The 20,042-nt window shown below is 38.9% G+C and overlaps 1 protein-coding gene across 2 annotated transcripts in view; it reads left to right on the forward strand.

Annotated features, from left to right (window-relative positions):
* ZNF804B (zinc finger protein 804B) overlaps window positions 1–20,042 on the forward strand; it is a 236,792-nt gene that overhangs the window by 188,481 nt on the left and 28,269 nt on the right. For both annotated transcript variants that reach the window (XM_033068030.2, XM_033068036.2), the window contains exon 2: window positions 15,333–15,476. In XM_033068030.2, the coding sequence (XP_032923921.1) occupies window positions 15,333–15,476 (144 nt within the window). The remainder of the gene's footprint in view (window positions 1–15,332; window positions 15,477–20,042) is intronic.

A 20,042-nucleotide genomic window follows, 5' to 3' on the forward strand; every position in this document is an offset into this window, starting at 1 on the left:
TAAAAGAGAGGCCAAGTTGGTGAGAAACTGCTTAGCTATTTAACTTTAGAAAGGCATCCCAATTCATGAGGAAGGACACATAAAAAGCCCATTTTTTCTCATGTCATTTCCAAATGATATCTCATTCAGCATGCTGGATTTACGCTGGGCTCACAAGAGGCAGCTGTGATGGCTAATGCAGCCCTACAGGCTCCAGGAAGGTGCATACACATCCAGGGCTATAAAGGTGAGCATGATGAAGCCAAAGTACTGGCACTGTACTCATTGTGGAAGGCAGCCAAGCTTCAGAATGACGTGTTAAATAATAAATATAAGTTTATGCAACCATGTGACAAATTGTCTTAAAGATGAAGACAGAGTTGATAATATACATCACGTATGAATATAGTTAGTTTTATTTCTCTCTGTTAAACATATAGAGAAATTAAGGTAAGTCAGAGTTGTTATTCTAGAGTTATTCTTCTAAAACAGGGGAGGTATTTTGAATATATGAAAATAGTAAATTCATAATGGGAATTTTCTCTATAGAGATCATTGAATATGGCTGAGCATTCAGCATTTAAGAGCTATGTTCCTCTCAAATGGGGAAAAAATAAACTTTCAGGCCAGCAGTAACTGCTGTTATGAAGTTTAAATCTCACTTGACCACACCTGTCATAATGCAAATGAAGTTCTGATTGCTTTCAAATTGCTACAGACTTAACTTCCTGAATAAACTAGTCAAAGCCCTAATGAATCAAGCCAGAACTTCTCTTTTAGAAATTTCCCAAGGCACAATGTTTATATTAAAAAGGGTGGAGACTATTTCTAAATACAGGCAATGAGACGTGACAAAAATATTATTTTTATTTCATGTACATTTCTACAGTGCACTTGTGTTGTTCCCCACATCTGTGGGACATGGTTGTGAGTACTTGCACTAGTGAGAGCACTTGTCCCATCAGAGACTTGTTGATATTAGTGTGAGCCAGCTTAGAACAATCCAGCTACACATTCATACATCACATCCCAAAATGCCTGATTTTCTGTTGGATCTTCCAGACAGGCTATTGACAGTGTAGTGAAAAGCTGTTCAGGGATGAAAGTTAAGTGGACTAGACCCAAATCACCAGACATGGAAATGCACTAGAACAGGCTGTTTTGAACCAAAATGTAAGTAGTGAAGTTTCAATGGATGGATAAAAAATAACGAAGTTTAGAACCTGTGGTAATAGAAAGTTTGTGCAGAAAGCAAGTAAATACAAGAGAAACACCATATAAAATAATTCTCCCAGGCTTATTAATATAATTGCTATTCCAAATTGTTGGATTTTTTTCTGCCCATCCACATTAATTCTTCGTTAAACTCTTCATTCATATTCTAAGCACCAACTCAGTTGGAGTTACCCATTTGTTTATTAATTGCATTCATATTGATTATGGTTTCATGCATGACTTTACACAAATCACTGAGTGTGGTTCCCAGACCCTCTTGTGCAATTCAGTGGATTCTCAATGTACTAGAGGACTGTGCTGCTGCAATCATAGAGTCATATAATATCTCAAGTTTGAACGGGCCCAGAAGGATGATGAAGTCCTGCCCTTTTCAGGACTATAAGAAAATAAACTATATGAGTGAGTGCTCAGATGAAAATGTTGTTCCTTTGCTTCTGCTTTCCTACACACAGTTACATAACCAACTACCATTCCAGTGGAGCCGGTGGCAAAAAACTGAGAAAATATTCAGTCTTTTTGTTTGTTGCATTTTAGTTAAGAGCAGACAGCTTACTATGTTGGTTTCAAATACTGGAAGGAAATGTCTCATCATTAATTCATTGAGTCATTTATTTTAATTAGATCAAGAGTTAGAGAGCTCACACACTTGTATTCATATTCATATTCATATTCATATTCATATTCATTAAGGAAATGCACCGTTACCTAATAAGATTGTGCATTGTTTCATAACATAAGTGGTTGGACTAATAGGTTATAAAAATCAAAGTTAGGTACTACTTCTATTCACTTATGTTTCATTAAAATCATTAAACATTCAACACAGAATCACAGTTTAAAAATAAAGAAGAATGCAGAGAGTCTGTAATGGATAAAAATTCAGTAATTTCTTTAAGACTCATTTGTTAGAAATGTGACACAATAAGGCAAGAAATTTAATGATGGTACTCTTGGAGCTGGGAACTCTTCATTTGTATTTATAATAGGTGATGGTGAAGCCAGAAATATTCTTTTAAGTTGAGACATGTCAGCCTGGTTCATTTTTTTGAAATCAAGCACCTCTACATTGCCCTGTGTTCAGTAAATTCACGGGATTAATGGACACCCCAGGAGACCTCATTTTACAGCATCAAGCAGCAATCAGCTGCTTGAGTTGTTGTCTCAGGAAGCCTCAGGTCTCCACAGCAGCACTAGAAGTGCTCATTATGTCTGGGTAACATATTCCCAACCAAGTACTTGTGACAGAATTAGCTCTATGTTATAAGTTAACTCATTTGAGGGAAGAGGAGGATGGATCATCTTTTATTTGTTCAACAAAGTATCTGTTTAAGATCTTTTGTGTCCCAGAAACTGACATTTTATTTTAAATTGCATGTTGCATTATACAGTTCTGTTCCTAATACCAACAATCATACATGATGAATTCAAGAGCACAATAGACGTTTGCTATCAATTTTGTAACATATTAATATTTTACTCACAAAATACCACAGCAGGAAAAAAAATGTAATCTTTTAAACAGCCATTTTTCTCTTCCACATCTTGATTTGCTTGGTTCTTTTTCAAAACTGTCTCTGCAAGAATGTGCTTCTCTTTCCTATCAATTTTAATAAACTCAGTAAATCCCCCTTGATCTAAATTGTATCTTCCTTTTTGTTTGTTTTGTTTTCCCATTTATTATGCTTGTTATAGCTGGATATTACAGCCTCATTAGAACCTGTTTCAAAGCTTCCATTGAGTCTAGCCATGCTGGGCTGTGCTAGAGCCTGGACTGGAGATGGAGGCAGCTACAGTTACAACATTTTCTGATAGCCCTTCATGCCCTTTTGCAACATGTCCTTAACCTGGATGATAGCATAGAAAGAGAAGTTGGTAAATGGCACAACAAGTCACAACTGATCATGAGCATGGGGGTTTCTCCACATCCTCGTGAAGGTCAGGAATTTACTCTAAAGATATATTCTGGCTATTTTTTTTTTCTATGAATAAATAATCAAAACTATTGCAGACTTACAGCTGATTAATGAAGATCACTGCCAATTATATAGCCTAGTAAACACAGAAACTGGCAGGAAGGACCAGGATTCTGTCTCTGCTTTGGGTTGTAAGTGAAGGAAAGGAAGGACCAGAAGAAAAAGAAGGCAAGAGAATAAAGATGCAGTCATGCAGGATCATCTGTAAAATGAACAGGATACCATGGGATGTAAAGATTCTGTTGTGTACCCCTGGAGTGATTGTACATAGCATGAAAACTGAAGAAAACTACTTGGCACTTGGATACCAGGACTCTTTCCAGGCAGTTATTTCCTGCATCATGGTTGAAGAATATGGGATGACAGAGAGTTTAACTTTGGAAATTGCCATAAGGGTACCATTAATCTACAAGTCAAGTGTCCAGTTGTATTTAAAATTCAACTAATTTTAATTGCCTTTAATTTACTGCAGGGTGAGTTTCAAGCCATAAGTACTTGGCTAAAATAGAGATAGAAAAAGTATTCCTTCCTTCCTTCCTTCCTTCCTTCCTTCCTTCCTTCCTTCCTTCCTTCCTTCCTTCCTTCCTTCCTTCCTTCCTTCCTTCCTTCCTTCCTTCCTTCCTTCCTTCCTTCCTTCCTTCCTTCCTTCCTTCCTTCCTTCCTTCCTTCCTTCCTTCCTTCCTTCCTTCCTTCCTTCCTTCCTTCCTTCCTTCCTCATGCTGTTCCTGTCACACCCATGTCTTTCCTATCTCCCTCTCCCTTCCATGCATTTTTTCCAATCAGAATGCAAATATCATACATTCATCTTAAATGAAAAGATTCTATTTTGCTTTAGGTCAAATCATGGAATTGTAGATTGTATGAATTGCAGAGTTAGCAAGAAAAGTACAGTAATTTCATGATTATAAGCCACATCTGATTATAAGATGCATGTCCGGGTGTCGGCCAACTGTCTTGGGTTACAACATAGAGTGTGATAAAAGGTATCTATTCTATCACCATCTCTTGAGGGTGGGGGCAGTGATCCTTATCTCAACGGCAGATATTCTGCTAATGGGCCATCCATTGAAACCAGGCAGGGCATTGTTCTTTATCTTTCACAACCCATCCTTCCTCCAGAGAGTCATTTTCTGCTAATGGCCCATTGAGTCCCACTGTGTGACTGATAAAATTACTGCATCCCATTGGAAGTTGCTCCAACCAGGGGGAAGAGCCCAACATTTCTTACCAAAATAAAAACAGAGGTTTTGGGACACTAAGGTAGCCCCTTTCTCCACTGGACTCCAGAGGAAAACCGGATTTCTCCACATCCCCACTGGACCTCTGGAGGGAAACTGCACCTTCTGCAGGAGCACTGCTCCAACTGAGCCACATCTGTCACTGCAAGAGGATGCAGCCACCATTTAATGGGACTGCTACCAACACCCTGCCTGACTGGGTGTCAGGTTGTACTCTGACTTTGTCAGGGTTTGGGGTTTGTTTCTTTGTAGTACTGTATTTCTATTTTAATTTCCCTAGCAAAGAACTGTTATTCCTAATTCCCATATCTTTGCCTGAAAGCCCCTTGAATTCAAAATTACAATAATTTGGAGGCAGGCAGTTTATATTCTCCATTTCAAAGAGAAGCTCCTGCCTTTCTCAGCAGACACCTGTCCTCCAAACTAAAACAGCAACTTTTTCTTCTTTGTCCATATATAAGCCACACCTGATTATAAGCGGCACTCCTGGGTTTGAACCAAAATTTTAGTCAAAATGGTGTGGCTTATAATCATGAATGCATTTGGAGGAAGAAGAATATATGTGTCTGTAAATAAATTTTATTTTTCCATTTGGACTTCATTGAGCAATGTGGAATTCCTTTTTTCCCTTTTTTCCCTCAGGTGATGAGAAAATCCAAAGCTTTAATGAATCAGTGTTCTGGGCTTCTGTTGAAAAAAAAAAAAAAAAAAAAGCCAAAAACAACATGAAAAGCTAACGTGCAGAAATACTCTGATTTCTGCTTAAAAACTTGTGATTAAATGCTACAAAATGCAACAATAATGCAGTGCCCTTTAGATGAGTTTTAAGTGAAGGTGAACTGTATAAATATAATTCAAATGTATGATTAATGCTTACCCTGTAAGACATTTTCTGAAGCAGATTGCAAATATACATAATACGAGAAATAAATTGACCAATCTGGATTTACTAATAGTATATTAATATTTAATGATAAAATTAAAAATTATTCTCTGTTGCTATGAGCAAAGAAACCCACTGATATTAGACATATTGCATCATTTATGATATTGAATAAGTCTGCAGGAACTGGTTTTAATATTGCAGTATCTGCAAAGACAGAGTCCAACAATTTTAAGAGAGAGAGATTTAAATGTTTAATGCAATTGTTATTAAAGACTATAAAATGCTATCTGATATGATTAGCCTGTATTTTGTGAAAAAGGCACTTAATAAAAATGGTTCCAACAGCCATATATGAGTTATGCGATAACTATTATTATGCTCACATCAAATGCTGTGTTTCCTACACAATTTCCTAAACAGTGATTGAAATCATTGTTGAAAAGTGCTTTTAGCTAGCTCAAATATGAAAGACACTACATATAAGTTATACATATGTGTGTTTTATAAAAGAAGCCTTTAGGTCAAAATATACAAAGATCTTAGAAAATGTCAAGTACATTTAATGTGAGAAGAGGTGACAGACAAGGAAATACATCACTCTATTAAATGCAGTGCTAGAACACATGCATTGTACTCTAAAAATCACAAGTGGAAAAGTGAGAATGGTGAGACATAAATGGAGGACTAACTCTTCAGATTAATTGATAATACCTTGCTCATGAGAAAAGGAGAAAAAGAAATTATCACCTGAGAGGAGGAGACACAAAGTAGTATGAATCAGTGAGCAAATTGAAGGAATTGACTTTGAATAGAAGGCAGAGAAAATGTCACAATCAGATTCACTGAAGGACTCACATTTGTGCAGAAAAGCAGGACTATAAGGAAAAAATGAATTATTTTTTTCCTTCTTCTCTATAGCAGGAACAGTTCTTCTGTCCAACTTTAAAAAGCCATTTCTATTCTATCTACATTTTTCCACAGTCATATTGACATGTAAGATCACTGAACCATATCTGCAGAGGAGCTGGAAATATATTGAGATCTTCTATAATTTTTTATCTTTTTAATCTTACCCATAAAACTCTTAACATTTTCTTTTAAATGCCTGAAATATAATCCTAACTGTAAGACTCCCACATCTGTTTCCAGTTCTACCACTGGTAATTTTGACAGTTCTGATGGCCTTTGTATTCTCAGGCTCTCCTTGAGTCATATTTCTTCAGCTTCTTAGGGCTGTTGCTCTAGTTACTGAATTTCAAAATTATTTTTTTTGTACTTTAATGACAGTGTTTGTATTTTGAAATTGTTCTTTAATGACTTTATGCTTGGAAACTCTTTCAAAGCAATAAGTCAAGTGCTAATGCTAGCTATAATACAGGGCATAGATTGGCAATGAGGCCCAGAGATAAAAATCAAGCAGCAAGACATTAATCATTAAGCAGATTTAGTGTATCTTTAGATTTTCCTAGATCTTCAAATCAAATTTAGTCAATCAAATCACATCTATATATTCCCCCTCATGAATATATCATGCTTCATCTTAAAATGACACCTGCAACTTCAGTGTGAAAGTTGTCCTTAAGTCTTTTCCACTGATGATGAGAAACCTTATAGATTCCAGCCTAAATATATTGCACCATTTATATATCATTTATGCCCGAGTGTATTTCCCAGTGTGTTTGGAAATTATGTATTTGTTGTACTCTATTTAATTTCTTTTTTTAATCTTTTTTAATCTCAGTAGTTGGTTAATACCGGGGAGGAGATGCTTTATCACCTTCTTTTACAACTGGGGGTTGTCCTCACTCAGGTCCAGGACCTTACCTTTGGCATTGCTGAACTTCATGAGCTTCACATGCATTCACCTATTGAGCTTGTCCAGTTCTGTCTGGATGGCATCCCATCCCTTGGTCATGTCAACCCCACCACTCAGCTTCTTGTCATCTGCAAACTTTCTGTAGCTGACTTGGTCCCACAATGTCATCTGTGGTGTTCTGGAACAGAATTGGTCCTAATATGGACCTGCAAGGACACTACTCATCACTGATCTCCATTTTACCCCTTAATTTCTCAAATTGAAGTTTCTTTCCATTTATGTCGTTTCCACTCCATTTTTAATATCCTCTTTAATCTGCATTTATCCTAGAACTCTTATTTCTGCACTGCATGCAATTCCAGGCAGTTTTTTCTCAGTTAAATAAATTATATATTGATAATTATTCTGTCATGTTTTAACCCCAGTTGAAAACTAAACTACCATGAAGAAAATTACAGTAATTTCACGAATACAAGCTGCAGTAATTTGACAAAAATTTTGGTGGAAACCCGGAAGTGCGGTTAATAGTCGGGGGCGGCTAATATGTGAATAATTTTCTGACATTTACAACCCCAGATGTGCCAGTCAGGGCGCCAAGCCAAGCACCCGCCAGTAAAAGCCGGCATTCCGCGATTGTTACAGTGTTACCGTGTTGCCCTGGCTCCCTGCAGGCAGCACGGGGGGCGGGGAGAGAGGCGGGAGAGTTCTCTTCTTCCCTCCTCTGCCGCAACCCAGGGGAGGACGGGGGGGGCGGGGCGCCGCCATTGCCGCGGCTCGGGGAGTCGACGGGGGCCCTGCGCCGCCATTGCCGCTACCCGGGGAGGACGGGGGTGGGCGGGGGGCGCCGCCATTGCCGCTGCTCGGGGAGCCGACGGGAGCCCCGCGCAGCCATTACCGCGGCTCCGGGAGCCGACGGGAGCCCTGCGCAGCCATTGCAGTGGCCCGGCGAGGGGGGGAGAAGTGTGCGCCGCCATTGCCGCGGCCCGGGGAGGGGGGGGGGATGTGCACGCCGCCATTGCTGCGGCTCGGGGAGGAGGCGGGGTGCTTTGTCCACGCCCGCCGCCGGCGCCACGGGCGCGGGAAAGCTCCGTCCCCGCCCACCGCCGCTGCCGTAGGAGTGGGGGAAGCTCCGTCCCCGCCTGCCGCCGCTGCCGTAGGAGCGGGGGAAGCTCCGTCCCTGCCTGCCACCGTGGGGCAGCGCCGACCCGGGGTGACCGAGCCCAGTGGCAGCGGCAGCCAGCCCCGAGCGGCAGCACCGGGCTGGGCCACCTGGCCCCGTCAGCAGCCCCTAGTGGGCCGAGCCTGCACAGCCTTAGCTCAGCCAGTAAACCCCGCCCTCCCGCGGTTCTGTTACTAATTGCATGCGGGTCCTCGCTGCGAACGACAGAGCGGCTTATATTCGGGTGCGACTTATTTATGGACAAAAACCGAAATATTTGCCAACACCCAGAGATGCGGCTTATACTCAGTGCGGCTTGTATTCGTGAATTTACTGTAGCTCTATCCCAGCCAAAACCAGTACATACTTCCTTTTAGATCTATCCCTTTGCAGTATAAAATTACGTAAATGCTCAGATTTTATTAATTGCATATTTTTCCAAAAATTAAACTGAATACATACAATTTTGTATGTAACTCACACTTAGGTACCAAATTACTTTTGCAGGTCAAGTCTTGATCACATTTTCAGAAAGCTGATAGATTCAGCTCCTTCAATTCCACCAGTTTCTGAAAATGAGGAGAAAACTGTTGAATTACATTGGGATGTCTGAAAAATGCCCTCTATATCCACAACAAAGAGTTTTAGTGGCCGTATGCTCCATTTATAATGAGTTGAACATGAGTACAGAAAATTTCAAAGTACAATTCCTTTAGAAAGTTACCAGAAGAAACCATGTGTCTTAGAAATTATTTGCTGAAGATCTGACTAGATCTGCTTGTGTTCTTTGAATCCTTATATGAGATAAGGTTTGTTCCAATCACCAGTCATGATTTTGATAATTAATAGATTAGGAATTGGTTTACATGTGCTATAAGTCCCAGCAGGGCTGTACTCTGAGAGGCATGTAGGACCTGCTAAAAGCATCTCACTTCTCAGCATTCTAGTAGCATATGGATGTGCATATGATTGAAAATGTTGCAGTAATTGGTTGAGTGTGAAAAATGTGAAGATGTATTTATTTGCAGAAGTTAGGTGTTGCCCTCTGTGAGTCAGCTGAGAATGGCAGCATTTACTGCCTCTGAAGAAAAAAATGCTTTGTACTAGATAGCTCTGTAAATCCTCACTGTAGATCCCTCAGTAGTAGAAACTATGCAAGTTTTCAAGGTGCAGAATGGCAAAACACATGTGAGATAAATGAAAATGTTCTGTACTGCCAGCTATTGCAGCTGAACAAATCACTTGCTTTTTATTCTATCTCCACAGCTAAATTTCCCTAGGAAAGGCTTTGTGTAAGATAACAGCCTTCTCCAGGGAGGGGATAAAAAAAGAGAGCTTTCAGGGAAAAGTTCATTAATTTCAACCAGCCTGATGTTCAGTTACATATCTTAATAACAGGACATTTTTGTGGTACTCAAGTCTCACACTGCACACAAGTACTTTGATTACTTCCTGCATTCTATCACCTGCTGAGTTTTAAAGATCTTTTAAAATCTATCTCACTCTAGCTGCAGAAGAAAATATATAAGGACATAAAAATTATGTGCAGGTATCCCTAAAACTGATGAATTTGGAAGATGTGTTGAACGAGCACTTGAAATGAAGGTTCTACAACTTCTGTTTCTACACATCTATGCACATCATCTGACCACCCAGAGATGTTCTGTACCAGCCTGGGCAGTTCTATATATTTCCTTCAAAAAATTATTTACAAGTGCTCACAGTAATGATAGGATTTACAGATTGAGGTCTAGTTTGCCTAATTTGGGCATATAACTTACTTTTCAACCCCTTATCCCTACACTTCTGCTTGAAGATCTCTCAAGCACATCTTTCTCGAATTGTGGGAAGCAAACTGTCTCGAAGGTTTAATCTACACCTTGGTCTTCCCAAAAAAGCACATACACCCCAGGGCAAACTGTCCATTTTGCCCTAAGTATCCTCAAGTCTGGTACTCTTAGGTGTAATTACTATATTTGTTTTTATTTCAGTCTGTATGAAGAAGTGTAAGGGTTGTGTTAAACCACTGCTGAGGTAGTTGTGACATGATGCTGCATGCATTTTTTGTGGCATTTAAGGGTTTCTTTCTTTGAGAAAAATCATTTGGGTTTTCATAAGACTATACAGGGCATAGAGAGGTCGGTGATGTCTCATCTTTGCTGCTGTAGAGTGTGGTCCCTGCACTGAATGCTGTTCTGGAACTGCAATCATTTTTATCTCAAAGGGAACTATGAAATGAAAAGGCCTGAGAATGAGCTATCACATGGAGTGGGAATGATAGAGGGCCATATTCTAGAAGCCAAGTTATTTGCTAGTGTAGATGTACAAAATAGTATTTTACAGCTGACATTTCACCAATACTGAATCAAGTGGAATAATTACCCTCAGCATCTTTCTTATAACATTACTATTAACATGTCAGAATGTGATTTGCCTTGACTTTCATTGTTGACTTTCATTTGATTTTTTTCCACTCCTACTCTTGGACCTTTTCCCATGCATTTGCATTTACTCAGCTATTCCCAACCTTGTATTGATGAATGTGATTTTCCCCTCCAAAGTGCAGTACTTGACACACATCTTGATGAACTTTATTTTGCTGATTTAAAATCATATCTGAAAATTATTACAGTAATTTTGAGTCTTGATCTGGTCCCTAAAGCATTTGTATGCCCTATGCTGTTAATTAGTATCATGCATAGATTTCATACATAATCACAATTCGTTTTGTCATCTAAATCACTAATGAAAATATGTTTAAAAGTCTGGAGACTGTAATCTGTAGCTAATTCATGTGCTTATATTTGTCCAATTTCTCCTTCAATCTCTAGCCTGAGAACCCCCAAGAGGCACTTTGGCAGTTGCATAAGTATTTCAAGCTTGCATTCATATCTAATCTGGTTCACAAAATTATATTTAAGTTACCAAACTCTGATTGCTTATGTCCCTGAAGAGGGAGAAGTCTGTTACTTACTGAGCTCTGCATTAATGGGAGTTAGCTCTTCTGGCACTAATTTTGCATTCCAATTTAGAAATAGGTAATCAAAAGTGGGCTAATGATGCTATATTTTTCTCATATTCTATTACAAGCACCATGCATTTACTCCACTATATTTATAAGAATCCATGGGTGTGTAGAAAATTGCCTCTGTAAGTTTTATTGTATCAAGTGACCTACTTTTCACCTTAGTCCTTTTGAACACAACAGATATATTTACTGTCAGTTACTGAGACAAGAAATGTGGTATTGTTTTGTCTAGATCAGCATCCTTTAATGGTCATGCAGTCTATTAAATATCTATTACAGACTCTGGATTTAATAAATGATTTCTAATTGACTAGATGTCAGTGGCAACATTCAAGAAAACTCAGTTACATGGGATTTTTCATTGATTTTCCCTATATTAGAAAATGAAATGTCAGCTATCATTAATTGCATTTTCACAATACGAATCATACTGCAAAAGTAACTGCCAAGTGAAAGCGCTTCTAGCCTAACATGCTACAAAAGTAATTTTTTTAAATTATCTCAATATATAAACAATTATTACAGTTATGTGTCTCTGTGGGTCAAATTGATGTGAATGCAATTACAATCTATAATAGAGAACCATTTTGCAGGATTCTAGAAAAAATGCATTCAGGGACATATTTTGCACTTGTTTATCCTTATACACTGCACTTTCTGCACCCAGCACCACAGAAGTTGGTTAATCCGTGGTTTCTAGGAGTTCTTACCTACAAGGATGGCACCGCCCCTTACACCAGCTTGCACCACCGTTCCGTGACTCAAAGACAGAACTGCTAACTTATATTGTCTTATAAGTGTATGCATGTCTACCCATGTTATGTGCCATTACTAAGGAGGGTTTGATCCAGAACAAAGTTTGAGTCTGTGACACATATATTCCTTACCACTGAAGATCCACAGTTCAAAATTTGTTGGTGCATCTTTCCTGCCTGCCTGTGCCTGCATCTGTGTGATCAGACCATCATGATTATGTTTGCTTTCTGTGGGTGTGATTCCATGGATTTTCTTTCATGTGATCACATTTACCATGCCAGAATTGACCATCAGTCTGTACAATCCTAGTGAGATGATATTGGAAGTGTGGATGTGAAAATTCATTTCACTATGCACAATTTACAGTAGTGCTACAAGTTCTTATGTCTTTGTAGGGAAGGAAAAATCCATGACCTTTCTAAAGTATGTGATGTGCCATTCGATTTCCCTGCATCTGATTGATAAGCAAGCAGGAAGTTATATCTTTTGCCATGGCAGACAAGCATAATTAAGCAATAAGGCAATGGAGGTAGTTGTGATTATCTTAGGATGCACCTGGGAGCTGTCTTGTTGCTATTTTAAAGCATCTTTATGTGAAGGGAACTGTATTAATTTCTGCTGAGAAAGATAAACTTGGCAGTTTGGAATGCTCATGAGCAGCAGTTTCAGTTGTGCTTTACTGAGAGTGATGTGGTGTGTTCACCCCAAACAATTAGGCTTCTCCTTCAGCAGAAGGAAAGATGAAGCAGGTTGTAAACACTTAATTGACAGTTCAGACCAAGAAAAAAAAAAAAGAAAAGCACAGCCCCCTCCTGCAAAACAATTATGCTTTGGCTGGCTTCCAGTGAGTGCAAAACTTACATTTTTACCAGTTTGGAATAAAAATATTCTGCCTCCAACACTTGATTTTCAGAGAAGACATCTCTGCGTAATTAATACTATTGCATACACATTCTAATTTATGCATTTTAATTATATCAAAGGCCTGGTGAATAATTAATGCTAGCAAAACAATGGGTCTGAAGCATAAGCTGAAAAGTATCACTTTTTAATGGGCTCTGTAAATTTAAATAACTAATGAAAGCTATTTAACTATTTGATTGTGAGAATATTTCTCCCTGATACAATCAAGGATTAACTACCATAATTGAGCAGACTCTCAAGTGGAGAAATGTTAGCTCAGGTTGGTTATTTTCTGAGTGTACTATAATATATTGATCTACCTGAGCTATATGCTTGCAGTAAAGAGATTTATTTGGATGTATCCCCTCTGGGAGGAACTGGCATGTCGTTGGTATAATCCATAAGATGTAAAATCAAAATTTTGGGCACAGTGTTCGTCTTTGACCTCCTGTCTTCAAGTAGGTCAGTTCATGCAAGTTTCATGGGTAGATTTAGAATTGAATCTAAAGAAATACAAAATAGAATTTATTACCTTTGAGTTCAGCAATCTGAGAATTAAGGATGTAGGCCAGGTTAGTAATTTAGAGCCTTTCAGTGTCTGGAGAGAGATAGAACCTCTGGAGAATTTAATCTCATCCTAAAATGGGTTTTTGAAATAGATGGGATTAATAACCCTTTGGCAGTGTCTAGCATTTTTCTGTTTCTCACAGAAGAAGCTTAGGATACTGTCTTACCCATACACCTAACTTCTAGACAGCCAAGTTTAGATGAAGTTAATCTCACCAGCAAAGACAGCCTCTAAAACGATGGTGTAAAAAAGACCTACTCACACCAATCTGAGAGTGTAAAGATAAAAACAAAGGCGAAACAGAAGCGCTCACAGCACAGAGCTGTGTAAAGTTCAGTGTGTCACACTGGCAGCCAGCACTGCTTGCTTGGCCAAGTCTCAGACTTGAATTGTGTCACTCATTAAGAAAGTCTCTCCCCCACTGAAGGGTTCAAAATGTACATTTATTTTAATCTGCCATACCCAAACACCATCCTCCACCTGCCCTGGTCCCTGGAGCAGTGCTGGGCAGTGTGATGTGCTAGGAGCAGGCTGTCTCAGATGTGCTGCATGTCCTGGCTTTCCTGTGTTCTGAGTTTGTCACACAAAGGGTGCATGGGGACAGCAGACAGCACTGACTGCATAGCATGGAAAAAAAACAACTAACTGCATAGCATGGAAAGCCTGGCAGCAGAAAGTACTCATTTCTTTAGGAGAGTAAAATGGAACAGCAAATGATGAATTACTGCAATCCCTGGCAATATATTACATACACTCAAGAAATATCAGCCTGTCAATATGAATATAAAATGAATAGCTTCTACCAACTTTTTTGTTCTTGTTTACCATATCAGAAGTTTCTACTTTAATGCAAAATGTTTAAGGAAGTGTCATAATAACAATAACAGTATAATGAAGGACTTTTAAAAGAAATAAGATTGACAAAGGCTGTTGCGAATTTTGCATTTTAGGCCCTTTATTTAAGTGCATTAATTTGAGCTCAGTGACTTTTGGCTCCTATGCTTGAAATTTTCTCTTTTTGCCTAATATTATGTATTGAATTGATGCATTTGACTCCATAGCACTCATTGAGGAGATATGGAAGGCAACTATGTAGGAATGAGTTGTGTTTTCCCTGCTTTCGGCTGTGTTTGCATGAGCCTGGACATGTGCTCTCCTCAGTGGTTGTGGTCTGTGTCAGGCAGGCAGGAGTTACTTTCAGTTTGGAGAGGCTGGTTGGTGTGTCCCTTCATGCAGGTGTCAAGAAGGACAGGAAGGAACAGAAAAGGTTTTTTGCTCCAGGGAAATCTCAGCCAGCCATAGCAATCTGCTGCCTGGCCCCAGTGAATATTTCATAGAAGTCAAAAGGCTGAACTCAAAAGAAATCTGCCATAGCATCAGATTAAACCAGTTTATTTCTTGTAAGCAACAGTACCTGAAAGAACAGACAGATTTTGGGGCAATCTGGGGCTGGTGTCAGAGTCAACAGGCCAGCACTGGGAGCTAACTTGTTCTTCACTGCTCAGCTTTCCTGCCCAGCAGCTAGGCAGTATCCTGATGACATTCCCCTGCACCCCATTCCTCTCCACTTTTCTTACTGCAGAACCTACAACGGGTAGTAAGAACAATTCCCCAAGAAACACAATTCTTTGATTGATTTATTAGTTTAAGGAAAAAAACTCCTCAGCCCGTTTGGGATGGAGTCTGGTGTTCCAGCTGTGCATGCTTGCAGGGTGACTGTTGAAAAGAGCTGCTGGAGCAGGAGTTCATAGTCTCAGCTCAAGTGCCTCCCTTTGCTTCTGCCTTTGCAGGACTACGCTGAGAAGGAGAAAGCTGCAGCTAAGGCCCTGGAGGATGTGAAGGCTAACTTCTACTGTGAACTATGTGACAAGCAGTACCACAAGCACCAGGAATTTGACAACCACATCAATTCTTATGACCACGCTCACAAGCAGGTAAACCTGATAAATGTCTTGCATGTTGTGATGGTCTCCCTTCCCTCCTCATTGATTGTCGGAGGTTTCTAAATTCACCCAAGTAGGAGACAATTCATCATTTGATGTTTTCAACTTTAACATGCTACTTCCCACTAAAATAAAATAGAAAATATCATTTTTATCACAATTTCTTTTAAGGTACTCTGAAAGACTTCCAGCTATAATTTTAGATACATGCTTAATACCAATGTCCAGACTTAATTTGATATTTTTAAATGTGGAATTACTTAAAAAACACAGGCAGGGAAAAAGACCACTTCCTCAAATGACCCCTTTTGACCCTCCCAGTCACAGAAAAGCCTCTATTCTTCATGTTTTACCAGAAGGCATATGACCATGCTGTTTCAAGCTGGTTGTGCTGTTTCAAGGGCAGAAAATAATTTCTTATTTCTTTTTTTTTTAAAAAAGCATTTGTTTCTGGAGTTAAAATCTATGTCTCATAATGCTTCTCAGGTGAGATACATTTTGCCTCGCATGCAGAGCAAAGATATAAAATAATTTCTTATGAGATGTTGGATTCCTGGAAAAAGATAATAAATACTAATTTTTTATCACTTTTTGTATCAATTTTATGACATTTGTATGGTAGGTATATTCTACCCATATGTGCCTATTAACTTTATTTCCTGCATCCCAGTTTTCATCCAATTTTAGCAAAATCCATATTTCAGTTGCCAATATGGAAGGAAAATGCAATCAATTCATATAAGCACTTCAGAATTTAAAGAAAATGGTTTGCAAAGTCCAGGAGTAAAGATTTCTGAACCTCTGAAGTGAGGGGCCACATCTGCTGACCTGGCCTGCTGAGCACATGTAACTGGATTCTGTAGATGGATGTTTTTCTCCTGTTTCTGCTAGTGCTTGCATTTAAGTGCTCACACATTGCGTGCATCCAAGTTACAAGGGAATATGTGTCCTCTGTGTGATCACACTTGTGCGTTCACAGGGGTCAGGAGCTACCTCAAAAATATGTGAAACCATTAGAAGTTGCAGGCACTTCTGACAGAGGATTAGAAATTATAATGTTGAGTAAAACGAGCAATGCTAAAGGCAAAACTGCTCGCTCTCCCTGAAAGCAATCTTATTGTCTTCTGCAGTATCACAGAGGGTGTAAATCACCCTGGAATTTTCTGTGTGCATCTATCACAGCACTTCATTAAAAAACTGCCTGAGGTCTGCCCACTTATCAAATGCTGAACCATCCTGCTGAAGCACCCCAGTCAGCTACCCATGGGTAATAATGGGACTCTTTTGTTCCATCACTCCCAAACCAGAGTTATGTATTTATGTATTAAATCAAAAGCAATTCTTCTCATCACCATTCCATTAATTAATCCATAAAAATTTTTATAATAGTACAAAACAAATGCTTTTCCAGATCCTAAAACTGTGACTCTAATTCCTGTAAATCCCCATTTGCTTCATAAAAGATCTTTTCACCCTTCAGCTGTTTTTTTTAAGTCATCAGAAATGCATCTGAACTCAAATGGAGCCATTTGTGCTCTTTCCTCTTCACACACTTCCCCTGCAAAAAGCAGTTTATGCTAAATCAAACAGCCTACTTCATGCACCAGCTATGATTGGGTTGTTGGGCAGGGGAGGTTTTGGCAGGTTTCTGTTACAAAAGGGCTTGTTTAAGCAGTAAAACTCTTCTTAATTTTCAGATAAATTTACTGCTTTAAAAGCTGCCAGACATAGTGCTAGAAACTAAGAGTCTGCACGAAATGCATGACACATACAGAATATCAACTGGCAGTGCAAGTTCACCTCATCCTGCCCTTTCAGATGTAGTTCAGAAGCTCAGTTAGTGCAGGATTAGCTAGCTACCCTCCTGATGTGACAGGCTAATTCAGCCTCTTCTCCCCTCTCACTTCTTAGCTGGTCAGCCACGTCTGGGAAAAGCTTTGGTTTGTCCTTAGGAATAGTGTAGGTGTACCCTTTTCTTTCTCTGACTTTTACAGTCAGAGAAGCCTCTATTCTTCATGGTTTTATTAGCATAATCTTAAAAAAGAAAAACAAAAAAAAGTTAATTTATGTCCTGTGGGTTTAGTTAGCTTGGTTTCAAAATGTTTATTCTGAGAGAGACATTAGCCACTACAAGAGCTTCTTCCTCTGAAGGTATGTTTTCTGTTTCCCAGCAGCAATTTGAGGGTAACTTTATTAATCTGCATGGATATGTTCTAAACATCATTCTTCTAATGGAGAGTAAATTAAAATGAGACACTTTGCATCTCAGTAACAATACAGTATAGTCCTCCCATGTGATTTCCCATTCAAATGCTACTACTTCACAATTTGTATTAAAGTGGGAATGATGTTTAGAGAAGATAGAAAGGCAGAAAAAAGGATATTGCCCTGAGTGCTTAATCATGTCTTTTGTTTGTCTTCCAGAGGAAACAGATTTTATTCAGAGAATTGTGGCTTCAATCTCCAAATATTATGGTTTCATAAAATCAATTTTGCGATCCATTTTCTTATAGATGATTTCAACCAGTTGTTACAGCAGGAAGTGCTGAGTGCTGGACCTGGCAGTTAGTGTACCAACCATTGCCCTCCTGTCCTCAGAGGCTGCAAAATGTTACGATGGCAGTCTGGCCTTGTTTGCATAAATGGCCTTTCTGCTGCCTTTCTGCGTTAGATTATTCTAAAGCAGTATACTCAGAAATACTTTGTCTCTCTTTGCTTGCTATCTACCTTAAAATTTATAGACATAAAAATATGATATATGTGTACATGTATATGGATAAAATTTTGACAGACCATCAAAGATCAATGCCTAAATCTTCATTATCTTCTAACACTGGAGTGATCCTGGAGAGTTCTAATATTATTTATCTTATTTTTGAGTTACATTGTCTCACGATTAAGCAATTCTTATTCCTTTGGTTGTCTTGTCAGCATTAGTCTCAACATCTTCCCTGACACAATACAATAATTTTTCATTGATATTACTTGCTATTGGAAATTAATTTCTCTCAGTGTAGTGCTGGATAAAGTGAACACAGGAAATCTGTCTGATTGGAAGTTTGCACTCCCACCCAGCTTTACCTGAGCCCTCTGTTGTTAAACCTGATCCTTAACAAGGCTGGGCCAGGAGTGTGAGTGACTACCCTGGAGAACCTCATCTTTCATCGCTGTACAGCCCTGTACATACATCTCTCATTGGCCCACCATGTATCAGCTAAGCCACTTGAATTCACAGTTTTTTACTTTGTGGTTTTTCCTATGACTTTGTAAAGTCTGGGGCAGCAGTCACAGGGAGCAGCCCATTTGATAAATCTGCAGTTTCTCTCCTCAAGCATCAAGGTGAAGGACACTTGCTCTCTCTTGCTCTGCATTCTCTGCAGCAAAAGTTAACTGCATCAGAACAGAGTGCCTTGGCCAAAGCCATCTGAACACTGAAAAGCACAAGGGTCCTGGTGTGAATTCATTCAAAAGTGATCAGGATACAGATAACCAAGATAGGCTTCTACCTGAAAATGTAATATGTGTGGGAGTAGGCTAAGCTGAAATAACATATAAGTGTAGTTATTTTTAACCATGTTGTGTGCCTCTTTAAAATTAAGCTAAATTTGAGCAGAGATGTCTATTTGGTTGACATTATTAAATGGAATCTTTTAATCACTCCAGTTCATGCATGGCGTTCATTCATTCAGTTAACATCAAAGTAGTCGGAGCTGTAAATTTGTTGTATAAATAATCCTCAGCAATCAGCAAGGCGTTCAGATGTCAGCAAATGAAAAAATCACAAATCTGTTCCACGTACTGCAATGTAATAATTGTGAGGATGATAATAATAATAATAGATATAAGCAGTAAAGAAAAACAAGACTGTATTGCCATCTTGGGGTTTCTGATGACAAAGCAAGTATTTAGTTTTGTTGTTAAAATTTAACCATGCAGTTAAATGCATCACATTCTCTCATATGATAAAACATACACAAACTAACAAAAACCTATAAAAAGCACCCCACAACATAAATTTTAGTGTCCATTTAGTATCCTCAAGTCCTTGAGTACAAAGTAAGCGACCAGAAGTTTCTGTCTCCTCTAGTTTACATGCACATACCTGTATTTTAGTATTTACATTCATGCATACTAGCTTTTGGTTATATTTTTGGCATGAGAGCCTAATTTAGTGTGTACAGCTGTTGGCACTTACTGTTAAGCCTTTATGGTGCTTGTGGATTTAAACTCTAATTCAGGCAGATTTAGCTCCTGTTAAACATCAAAGCTAGCAAATATGCTTACATTTTAGCTAGCATTGCTGCTGCTACCCAGAAAACACACTGAGAAGTTAACTCAGAGAAAGCTCCAGGAATGAGTTGAAATGCTGAGATTTTGTTAGCTCATCTTGAGGGTGTTTTTTTCCAGCATCTCCATGTTTATTGGAGGAAAAGTAAGTCATGTATTTTGGCTCCAAGGTAAGCTTGTATTTTCCAAACAATTTTCATTTGGAGGGAAAAAAAAGTTTTGGCAATATCTGAAGAATTTCACCTTAGGATCTGGGAAATTAGGCAAACA

This window comes from Catharus ustulatus, chromosome 1, assembly GCF_009819885.2.
Source record: "Catharus ustulatus isolate bCatUst1 chromosome 1, bCatUst1.pri.v2, whole genome shotgun sequence".
NCBI classification, from domain to species: Eukaryota; Metazoa; Chordata; class Aves; order Passeriformes; family Turdidae; genus Catharus; species Catharus ustulatus.